General features: G+C 38.9%; 1 protein-coding gene across 1 annotated transcript in view; it reads right to left on the minus strand.

Moving 5' to 3' along the window:
• The window catches only part of fras1 (Fraser extracellular matrix complex subunit 1), a 258,103-nt gene that overhangs the window by 122,713 nt on the left and 123,238 nt on the right, over positions 1-12,152 (minus strand). Inside the window, exons 14-17 of the mRNA XM_078251454.1 lie at positions 3,822-3,965; positions 2,118-2,258; positions 1,836-1,976; positions 1,364-1,531 (exon numbers count right to left, since the gene is read on the minus strand). Of these exons, the coding sequence (XP_078107580.1) occupies positions 1,364-1,531; positions 1,836-1,976; positions 2,118-2,258; positions 3,822-3,965 (594 nt within the window). The remainder of the gene's footprint in view (positions 1-1,363; positions 1,532-1,835; positions 1,977-2,117; positions 2,259-3,821; positions 3,966-12,152) is intronic.

The following is a 12,152-nucleotide window of genomic DNA, read 5'->3' on the forward strand; positions in this document are numbered from 1 at the left end:
GCAGTACGGTCAGTGGGTACAAAGACTGAACAGGGAGGTAAGACGATAGCAGAGCGGTGATTGTGGTAAATAGATAGAATTTCACAGCACACGGTTAGAGGTACGAGGGAGATAAAGAAAGTCTTTCTATTTCCCTTTTCTTTTTCGTTGTCGTCCCGCTTCATTTAAAAAATAAAAAAAAACATCCCCTGGCATACTGGCAAGGAGTTGGTAATGTAGTTGCATGTGTGTGTGTGTGTGTGTGTGTGTGTGTGTGTGTGTGTGTGTGTGTGTGTGTGTGTGTGTGTGTGTGTGTGTGTCTGTCTGTTGGTAGGTGGGTGATAATTATTCTCACTTGACAGACTATCCTCTGAAACCTAAAACCAATCTTAAAAATTAGCCCATTACATGCACAATTTCACACTCACAAACAACCTAATCAGGTGTCTCCACACGCACTATCTTCATTCTCCAAACAGTATTATATCAAGAGCTTCCACCCACACACATACGCACGCACGCACACACACACACACACACACACACACACACACACCAAAACATACACTACATACCCTCCAAGCAACAAATCAAGAACAAATGTGAGTCCAAACTTTTAGTATTGTGCCAAAATTGCCAACAGAGGAAAGATTTTGAGATTCTGTATGTTGCTATAATACTCTTTTTATAGTACATGTAGCATATGTTTATTGGCTTGGAGTGCAAATAACATCTACAGTAGACTCTACTACACCTTTCGGCAATAAAAGATACAGAGGTATTAGTTGTGATGGGACATCTAACAATATGAACCAAGGTTGAGATTTAAAAAAAAAAAAAGGCCGGGGCGAAACCTGAAATACAATTAACATTTTGGCTGGTAATCACTGATTACTCTATTGAATATTTTTTTGATCAAGCAACTTATTGTTTAGTCTATAACATGTCCAAGAAGGAAGACAATTGCTCACTGCAAGTTTCTAGAGCCTCAAATGTTTTAACTGATTACTTTGTCAGAAATCAGTTAAAAAAGTGAAAATCTGCACATGAAGCTCAAATCAACAAATGTTTGGCATTGTTATTTGATAAATCACTACAGATAAATCAAATTATTAGACGTTTGCATGATTTTGTTTGCTTTGTCATGGATTTTGCTTTGTGTTATAATTGAACTTTGCTTGGCTTTCAATGGGTTTGAACAAAAGACTTTAGTGTTAATGATTACCTGATCTGTTTTGAAACAGAAAAGTGACTGATGCTTGGCTTGCTAATTGGGTGGTAACTAATTAACAGCCATGCCCAGAAACAGCAGAGACACCCTCGCTCAGTCTTGCAGATACTGATCCTCCCAAACAAAGGAGCAAATTAAACCTTAGCTACTCACCTCTGCATGTCTGCATGTAATCCAGGAAACTGTGTGCAGGACACCCGGCTGTGCAGACACCGTGCTGGTGGTGAGTGGACTGCGGCAGGAGGGCTTCCTCTGGTTTCAGACAGCGGAGGCAGTCTGAGGCCAAGGGTCCCACACAGGAACGACATGTGGGATGACAATCTAAAAGCAGGGGAGATGAAAAGTCAAAAGAGCAGATTGACATCCATCAATCCATCGTCATGCGCTTATCCAGGGTCGTGTCGCGGGGGGCAGCAGCTCCGAGCCACATTAGCCAGCTCTGACTGGCGTTCCCAGGCCAGGGTGGAGATATAATCTCTCCACCTAGTCCTGGGTCTTCCCCCGAGGCCTTCTCCCAGCTGGACACGCCTGGAAAGCCTCCCTAAGGAGGCGCCCAGGGTGCAGATTAACAGTGGAAATGTATTTATTTGTATAATCTTGAAAATGCTTAGATATAAGCTCTTACTGTGGCAGGTGTTGTCCTGGGAGTAGAGTCCCTCCCCACAGGCCTCCACACACTGGCCCTGGTGAAGAAGGCGCCCACCTGGACACAAGGTACACTGGGATACCGAGGGACCCCAACAGGAAGCGCAGGAGCTGTGACAGGCTGAGGAGAAAAGCAAAAGGGTGGAACTGACCTAGAACTGTCTGTTTAAAGATGGTTACTACTTTCGCTCGTTCATGACATGTTACTTGAAGAGCACTATAATTACAGCTATGTAGCATATGTGTTGAAGAGTTAGCCTACCTCTGCATCTGCTGTGGTTGTCCAGGTAATGCTGAGCTGGACACTGGGAAATACATTTCCCATGATGCAAAGCAGTCCCCGGGAGACAGCTCATGCACTTGGGGTTGTCAGGGAAACAGGAGGCACAGGACGAATCACAGGCTGTGAACCGAAGCAAGTGTTAATGACTTCTGGTCAGAATGATGAAATGCATTGTGCTAAGGCAAAGTCTGTAAACGAGTCTGTGAGGTGTGCTGACTCTCACTTTGTCACTTAGTGAGGACCACCACGGAAGTTACTGTAGTGCAACTTTTTGTTTCAATTGTTGGCCAAGTACAATATGTATTTAGTTGTTTTTTTTAATTGATAAGATATAAAAATTCTAAGTCCTTAAAAAGTCGAAATCTGTCCACAAAATGAAAGAAATGAATTCCCAATTTAGGGTGTGTGTGTGTGTGTGTGTGTGTGTGTGTGTGTGTGTGTGTGTGTGCGCATGTGTACGTGCGTGCGTGCGTGCATGTGTAAAATTCCATATTGACATGACACTTTGATGCACACATGCTCAAACAGATCTTTGCCTCCATCTAAACAGAGGCTGAAATCAGTGAGATCTATTCCTACGGCATGCTGGAGGGGACACAAAGAGAGAAGCATAACATCTAACCCAGGAAGCCTTGAGGAGAAAAAAATGTGTTGTTCAAAACCTCTTCAGCTCTCTCTCTGTTGTGTTGACATTTTAAACCAGACCTCAAAGCGCAAACTGGCAACTTCTAATGGATTTGACCTTTTTCCAGAAAGCTTCGACATTTTCTAAAAGAGGGCTTCCAGTCCTCCATATAAGCCGGAGGAGTTGAAGAGTCCCCCCCCAGGTGCTTTTAACCAAAGAAAGAGCTTAGCTCTGTGCTGCTAAATTCACCATCACCCCGAGGGAGGCCTATTCTTGCTCTTCTTCATCTTACCACTCAAAAATAGAAACCATCCATATTCATACAGGATCTCCTCATTCAAAGAGCGTCTGAATCCTCATTAGTGCAAGAGAGAACTGCTAATTATTATACTTTTTAAAATTGTTTGTTTGCTAACTCTAGGTACTGCTGACTTATCATTTTGGCACCATGTGAAGTGGATGCTGGCAACAAGCTCAATCGGGAAGCTAAAAAAACAAACCCAAACAAACCTTCACCTCCAGTTGACCGCGAACAATAAACCTATTTTCTGTTTACTGCATCGGCACATTCCGTGACGTCTAATTTGTCTGTTTAAATATCAACTTTCACTCCTCATGAAGTGAAGCTGCACAGTGAACATTTTTTTGAAAACCCTATTATTCATATAAAGTATGAATTGTGCATTATTGGTTGCAGCCCAACATATATTTCCGTACATTTTAAGGTTTTAGAATTGAACTCTATGTTTCCTGTTATAGATGGGGGAATTGATATTTTGTATCTTATTTTTATATTTTAAGGATAATGGCAAAACATTCAGAGAAAATGACGTCACATTAAGATATTTTCTGTAAAAATGAATTTTTCTTCTGCAATTTGAAAATTCTCAGGTAAACAAAAAAAGACTTGTGCCATTTTGCACAGACATTTAACAATAATACGTTCTGTTATTAAGAATCAGAGAGTCCAATTAGTGTGCCCACAGAAGCAGAAAATAGATCATAATGCAATGCAGAAACAATAAAATACTGAATGTGTGTAAATGTGTCAACTTTACCGTAGCAGACGCCTTCTTGACTGTAGAAACCAGCGCCACAGTCAGGAACACATTCCCCGTCTTTGAGCAAGGCAGCCGGGTCCGAACACGACCCGCACTCCTGCTGGGTCGGCCCATGGCACTCTGAGCAGTCCTCATGACAGCCTGGTGGACAGAATAGAAAACCTTTACTGTAGGCATCTATTTACTGTATATTGTCAGTGTTAAATTGTCTCAAATAATAACACTTGTATCTATGTCTAAGCCCACTTAGTGCACATCACATAAACTAGGGTGCAGCCAGTTGTTTCCATTCTTCTCCAGGAAATCATTATACTGTACATGATGCGATAAACGTGACAAGCGTTTTAAACCATGTGCACTTTCAACTCCATTAAAATATGACAACAATGTCACTTTCACAACAATAAAATGAAACATCGTGGTCATTGTGATGGATTACCAAAATCTCTGCCTGGAAGGTGGAAGGGACGTTAAAGGAGAAATCGCAAAATGAACCTAGGGGTTAATAACACATGTGTACCGAGTCGACCGTTCTCTGGTATATATTTTCATGCTAATCGAAAATTGACCAGTTTTAGCGCAAACCTCTAATTAGCTTAATCAGTTTATTAAAAAGATAGTTTATAAAGACAGTACCGCAAACCGCTAATTAGCTTATTACGCTAGTCGTCGGGGCACGGGTAAAGTAAAAAGAAATCGCTATTTCTGTACCACTAACAAGGCTCAAAATATCACCACACTTCCACAGTAGCATAATGAGGGTCCCTACATGTAAACCAAAGCATTCACAACTTTGTAAGTGTACAGACAGTTAACCAGTAACATAGCTCAAGCGTTTGTCGTTCGACTGATCGTGACTCTTTTCCCAAGTTGGTGCCTGCCTGTATACGTGAACGGTACTGTCTTTATAGATTATCTTTTATATAAACTGATTAAGCTAATTAGCGGTTTGCGATAAAACTGGTCACATTTGATTAGCATGAAAACATATCCCAGAGAACGGTCGACTCGGTACACATGTGTTATTAACCCCTAGGTTCATTTTGCGCCGGATTTCTCCTTTAATACCTTAATACACTTTACACAGTAATGAAACTTAGGGTTGTAAAAAAACGCTGAAAACCATAGAGATAATTAGGATTGTGTGTGTGTGTGTGTGTGTGTGTGTGTGTGTGTGTGTGTGTGTGTGTGTGTGTGTGTGTGTGCGCGCTCTCCATAGCTGCCATTACCAATGGTATTTTATGAGCACCAGTAAAACCAGCACTTATAACACTGACAACTGTTTGAGCATGAGGCCGGAGTGAGGTGAGCTATGTGGGGAGTCCATGTAAAAATGTAAGTGTGTCTGTGTGTGAGTGTGTTTATATACAATATGTGTGTGTGTGTGTGTGTGTGTGTGTGTGTGTGTGTAAGCGTGTGAGCGAAATAACAAAATAAACCAGGAAAACAAACACACACACACACACACACACACACACACACACACTCATAATAATTCCAGTTAATTAATCTTGTTTTGTTAAAAAAAGATTGTCTATTTCTGTATCTCTGCATATGCCTGCATACTGTGTGTGTGTGTGTGTGTGTGTGTGTGTGTGTGTGTGTGTGTGTGTGTGTAGAAACTCCAAACACGTGATTTCCCAGCGGCCCACAGCATGAAGCCAGATGCCACAGAAAAAGAGACAGAAAAGAAACTATAAGGAAAACATAGGAGTGCTGTGACAACGCTGGCTCTGATACAGCTAACTTTGGCACTGACATTGCTGTTTACTTCACAACTTGCACCAGATTTGTGATGCACAATCACAAGCGGCTGCCGTTTTGTTCCAAAAAATGACGTTATGCTGCTATGTGCGAAGACATTTTAACTTACACTACAAACAAATATCTGAGATGTTTCTCTGGCATTTTCTTTTGAGAACCAAATCACTGTCCTGAAGCTTCCTCTGTTAGACACTTGTGGAATTTCTGTCAAATTTCACAAGCATTTAAGGAAGGTTTCTTAGAGGAATCTGCTAAGTAATGTCACTGGTTGTGGATACAAATATTTCCTTATTACCTTTTTAGCGCCCTTAAAACTGAAAACCCAAGGGAAAAATGGCTGCCTTGAAACTTAACATTTCTGTAAGAAGTACAATGGATGTGCACTCATTCATGGTGCCTTTACCTCAAAAAAATTTACATACTGTATATACAGTGTCAGACATAAGGTGCGTACATCCAGTATAAACCACTTTCTACCAACTTTCTTTCCTGTTTGTAAATCTTTAGATCTTTATGCATGGGCACAGGCCTCAGTGTCACACAAAGTTGAATGAAGAAATCTTTGAAAAACTGAAGGCAAACATTTGATTGACAATGAGTTTGAAAATGCTGACATACTGATGGCACCTCTGGTTGGTTCTAAACAGTGTAAAAGTCACAGCTTTTTCTATCTGATGTTAACGATGAACCTCAGTGAGCTTGACATCGCAAATAGCTTAAAAACCTCTGAAGGGCTCATGAAACTTGGTAGTTCTTCCATGAAAAGTATTATATAAATAAAACTGCATTGCTAAAAAGCCTCTTAGTGATAACCTCTGACATATTATTGGTTTTCTTTGGATCTCTGCAAGTATTTAGTTTTAAATCTGTAGATTATTCTGCTCCAAATTAGATACATGCTCAACAATCTCAAAATAATGTATCATCTCCTGAAAATACAAGCTAATATTTATATATATATATATATATATATATATATATATATATATATATATATATATATATATAATAAGCTAGACAGAGATATGTAGGTGAAAAAAGGTAGAGTGAATGAGGTCAAAGTTTAAGAGGTGATAAGGATAAAGACAAAAAAAGTGAAAGTCAAAAGGTGAAAAGAGGTTGAGGAAGGGAAGGGAATTCAGAACGCATACGTACACAGCAGGATGATTAACTTAATCAGCACCATTTAAGAAATGCTGCTGAGAATCTCACACAGTTAATGGAAGACGCCAGAAGCCAACCAAATATTTTATCACAAAAAGTTACTGGGAAGCAGCGTGAGGTAAATCTCCTGATCCCTCCTGCTCTTTGAAACAGATTTTCCTCAGACTGATATCTTCTCTCACTCTCTCTCAATGCTTCCCTTTATCATCTAGAAACACACACATTACCCACCAGGAACGCAACATATTTTTCTTTTTAATCAAACATACACATACATTCCTCTCACTACCACAAACACTTTACTCTCAACATGATTAGGTAATTTGAGGAACATTTAATAAGTTTTATTCCCCTTCAAAATCTCATCATGGCGCCTCCCCCCGGGAATTCAAGACTCAGAAGTCTCCCAGTGGTGCAACCTGGAGAAACTGAGAGAAGGTTCAACTTCATGCAGCGAAAACCCAGAGACAACCTATAGTGCTTGTTTTGATTCCCTCAGGAAAGTCATGGCCGCTATCATAATCAGCCTGATTGCAGACAATATATATATGTATGTATATATATATATATATATATGTGTGTAATACTAATTAAGATGCCAATTTACACTTTTTTTATTTTATTTTCTGTTATTAAAATAACCAATTTAGAGAATTATGCAGCCTAGGAAGGATATGTGCTCTCTTACTTTCTTTTCTCCTTATTCTGTATGTATGTTCTTGTGCAAATGCATTAAGTTTAGACTCACCAAATAGTCATCCCTGCTATGCATACAGCTTCAGTAAAGGGCTACATACAAGGTGGCTGAAAATATGGAGGTTTGTATTATAAAATGCATCGTAATAGTGTGCTGCATGCGGTAGATTGGGCATGCCTGATACAGATATAGTATTGATTATTTTCTGTTTTGTGTCACATTATTTAAAATATGTGCCAAATAAAATAAAAGTATCTCCATAGAACTACAACTTTTCACATTATACTTTTTTAATAAATCATTTTCTCTCAGCTTCCCTATGCCTCTTCACATTCAGGATGAAAAATTGCCCCCAAAAAAGAGTTTCTCACAGTTTTGACTGTGGTTAGATACATCTGTCTTTTCTATCAGCATGGGATTTAAATTTTTGATAGTTGGTGATTTAAAAAAAGCACATTGATGGTTTTGCATGTGTCAGCCCATTGACTACAAATGATGTACACTTTATATTACTGAGGGTTACTTTCCAAAGTACCGTATACAATCACTTTATTGATCTTTCAACAGCCACTGGCTTTAGCTCATATCAGCATGGTATGAAAATCATCTTTGAGATGCTTTTTAATAAATGATCTATTATAGCAAATATGTATTTATGTATGGTTACATCCAACATGTGAGTTGTAGTAAAAAAAAAAAAATGTCATTCTTGGTACATCAAGTGCCTGTGGAAAACTCAACCCAACTTTGAAAATGTCAGAGTCAGCTGCTGAAAATCATTGACACACATCACTCTCAAATGTTTGCTCTTTCCTTAAGAACTCAAAACCACCAAACGTCTTCAGAACAGCCTCGTGCAACTGTAGCGTGAGGTGACAAAGACGTAGCACGGTAAAAATTAAAGGCAAGTACAGCAAATGTTCTTTGTGACTGAATATCTATCTCAGGCAGGTTTCAAGTCTCATTTTCATACTGCTCTGAGATGCATGCAAACTAGCGACTGCCTGGGAGGAAGGGAATCAATCTAAAATGTTATATTAGACTCTAAAATATGGATGGCAGTAAAGTGTACACAATTTGTAGTTAGAGGGCTAAAACATCCAAAACTATTCCTTTAAGTTGCAATCAGTCAATTGCAAAGGATTTAAATGAATGACAAACTCACAGGACATCCAAAGCATATAGAGGAGTACAGTTTCTTGTTCAGTTCTGTGTGAAAAGGGTTAAAGTTGCCAGTGAAGGTTGGAACCTATCCTACAACGTGACAGGTATATTGACAGGTGAAATAGTTCCTTGGCCCACTTTTCAATGTTTGTGCTCCTCAGCAAATTCCTATTTCCCTGCCATCATCTCCTTGTCTATCCTCTCTCTCTCTCTCTCCCTCTCTCTCTCTCTCTCTCTCTCGCTCTCTCTCTCAATTTCAATTTGCTTTATTGGCATGACAAAAAGAAAAATAAATCTGTGTTGCCAAAGCATAATAACAATACATCAGATATAATAATACAAGTGAACAGGATCATTATGATATAACTGCAGATAATAAACAAATTATGTGCATGTCCCTCAAAGGAACATTGAAACAATAATATTAAAAAATAAATTAAAAAAATAAAGAAAAAGAAATCAAAGAATAATAAAAAATGATAATATATACAACTTATATATAACTTATTTTGCCTTATATTGTGGCAGGAGAAGACATATTTAGCTGCTAGCCATGCTGTGTTTGTATCTTCCTCTAATGAAAAAGGAAGCTTTTTGTCCTCGGTAGTGAAGCCTATTTGGTTCGTATGTCTTTATATTTGGGACATGTACATAAGAAATGTAATTCTGTTGTGTGGTGGTGGCAGTGTGTACAGACACGTTCCTCTCTTGGTCTCCACAATTTTAAATGTCGACCTCTTTCAATTTCCAGCTCATGGTCACTGACCCTCTATTTTGTTAAAATTAGTTTTGGATTTTTTGTTTTGAGATATTCGGCCAATTGGATATCTCTGTTCAGGGATTAATAACAGAGGAGTTTGTGTTGAATTTTATTTTTATTTCGCTATTGTTCTGTATATTCGTCTTTTAATTTAGTTTCAAATCTTTTGATTGATGACCGAGGATTGTGTCTGTGGCGGCTCTGAGGCCTACTGACTGTGGTGTTTAGCTCCGTGTACCTCCGAGCCAGCTGGTCCAGGGGGTGGACATCTGAACACTGCTGGAATATGTATCAGCTTGATTTCAATGCTGCCAAAATTTAATTGACCTTTTTGGATTAGAATTTTCAGAGGGAATATACCGAGTTCTGCCCTGCATGCATTGTTTGGTGTGTTTGGGGCGAACTTTTAGAATAAAAAAGAGAGTTTTATCCCAGTTTTTTTAAATTCTGTTTTCGAAATCGGGCTGACTTCGCTTCCATTAAGCATTATTGGAGCCAAATTCTTGCGGGGATATTTGTTTTTCCTAATTTGCATTTGATTACATACAAAGCTCTCCAAGCTTTATTACATAGTGTGTTTATGGCCAGGTTGAAACTCCCTGATGCACTAATTTCAACCCCTAAGTAATTATATGAACCCTTTTGTTCTAGTCTGGTGTTGCCCAGAGTGAAGTAGTAACTCTGGCTTTTTCCCTGAGGTCTGGCTCTCCTCTGAAATGCAGATTCAGATTGACTGTCAGTGCCCATTTCTGATAGTGCAGCTCTAGGATGGGGACAACAAAACTAGATCATCGGCATAGAGCAGGAACTTGATGTTGGTATCATGAAGTGTGAGACCTGGAGCTGCAGATTGTTCCAACATCGCTGCTAGTTTATTGATGTAAATGTTAAACAGTGTTAGACTCAAACTGCATCTGTTCTTTTGGAGCCAATTTTTACTGCAAATTTATTTTCTGTGTACAGGGATTTAATAGTGTCATAAACTTTACCCCCTATACCGCTTTCAATAACTTTATAAAAAATTATATATTATTTTGAGATTTGATTTTGTAGCAAATTCATCAAATATATTGTTTAAATGCTGTGTAGACAAATTGACTCCATCTTTTGTGTATGGGTAGTTAAGTAAGTCTGTAGAGATTAAGTTTTGATTTGATTTTTGTACTGCCAAGTGCAGTTAAATAATCATCTATGTTGCTGCATTTTTTCCATATATATTTTTGATGGAGGTCATACATTTTGCTGGTTTCTGATTCTGGTACAATGCTATATTTTGTAGACTTATTTAAATAAAGTGTTGTTTGGCAGTGATCTGAAAAGGGAAGTTGTGGTAAAACTACAAATGCGTTGATATCCTCTGGGTCAATATCAGTTATCGTATAATCCACCACACTGTTACCTAAAACAGAGGAATAGGTCATTCTACCCAGAGAGTCACCACGGGTCCTTCCATTAATGATGTAAGCCCAGGCTTTTGCATATCTGGAGAACTTGTTTTCCATTTTTGTTCGTCAAAACGTTGTCTTTGTGGTATGGTGTGAGCTGGGACTGAGGAGATTTGGCCCAATATGTGTTTGTTTCCATCTACTTCGATATAGTATTTATCTTTTCCAGTTCTTGCATTGAGATCTCCACATATTAAGATGTGACCCAATGATTGGAAATGAATTATTTCCTTTTTGAAGTTCTAGTTCTGAAGAACTATACCTCTGTTGATTTTTATCCAAAGGTGAGTTTTTCCTTTTTTCACAGGTGAGATATCATTTTTATCCTGTGCTTTATGCCAAATTAATGTTGCCCCTGAATCTCTTCCATTTATAACATTGTTTTTTGTTTTTTTACAGAAGGTACAGACAATTCAATGTAATTATTATGACAATTAGATAGTAAATATGAATGGTTCCATGTTTCATTTAGAATGATGATATCTATGTACAATATACTATTTACAAATTCAGGATCTGTAGTTTTATCCCCAAAAGTTATGGAGTGCACCTCACCACACTCTCTCTTTCTCTCCCTATGATGCTCTCTTCTCTCTGTCACAGGCTTTTTCTTGCCTCAGCCCTCTGGCCTTTCTCGAGTTTCACATTGGATTTCTTGTCATCTCTCTTTCTCTCTGTGTGAGTGTCTCCATTTCTCTCAAGCCTTTTTTTCATCTATTCAATTTCAATGTCACTCTTTCTAGCTCTTCTTCTTCTCAGTATGCTGAAGATCCAGAGAGGGTCTTTAAAATGCAATCATTCATAAACAATCAAAGATATTTTGATCAACCACCGCCATATATATGCTGGACATTTCTAAACAAATCTTCCTGCAGATGAAGCAAAAAGACAGAGCATGCATCATCTACAAGCATTCTGTAAAAGATAAGACTACATTTATGAGTGGGTCCCTCCACACACACACACACACACACACACACACACACACACACACACACACACACACACACACACACACACACACACACTCCCCCTCCAAAAATGGTTATGGCCAACAAGGGGATTACACGTCCTTTACCTTGCCCCTTGCAGGAAAGCAATTTATTTTTCTGTGCAGCCTGAAGTGCAAAGTTATCAACAAATGTAATCCTAGCAGGCCAGTTGCCAAAAACCTCCTCTAAAGCCTACTCTGCATAAACCAGGGGAGGTTGAGATGAATGCACAGTCACACGGCGCAGCAGATAATCTTCGCTCCCTGTCCTTCGGGGACGGGCAGGGGCACGATTACTGTGCTGCAGTGGTTCACACCCCCCCTGAAACCTTGAGTGATAAAA

This window comes from Sander vitreus, chromosome 5 (assembly GCF_031162955.1).
Source record: "Sander vitreus isolate 19-12246 chromosome 5, sanVit1, whole genome shotgun sequence".
In the NCBI taxonomy this organism is placed as follows: domain Eukaryota; kingdom Metazoa; phylum Chordata; class Actinopteri; order Perciformes; family Percidae; genus Sander; species Sander vitreus.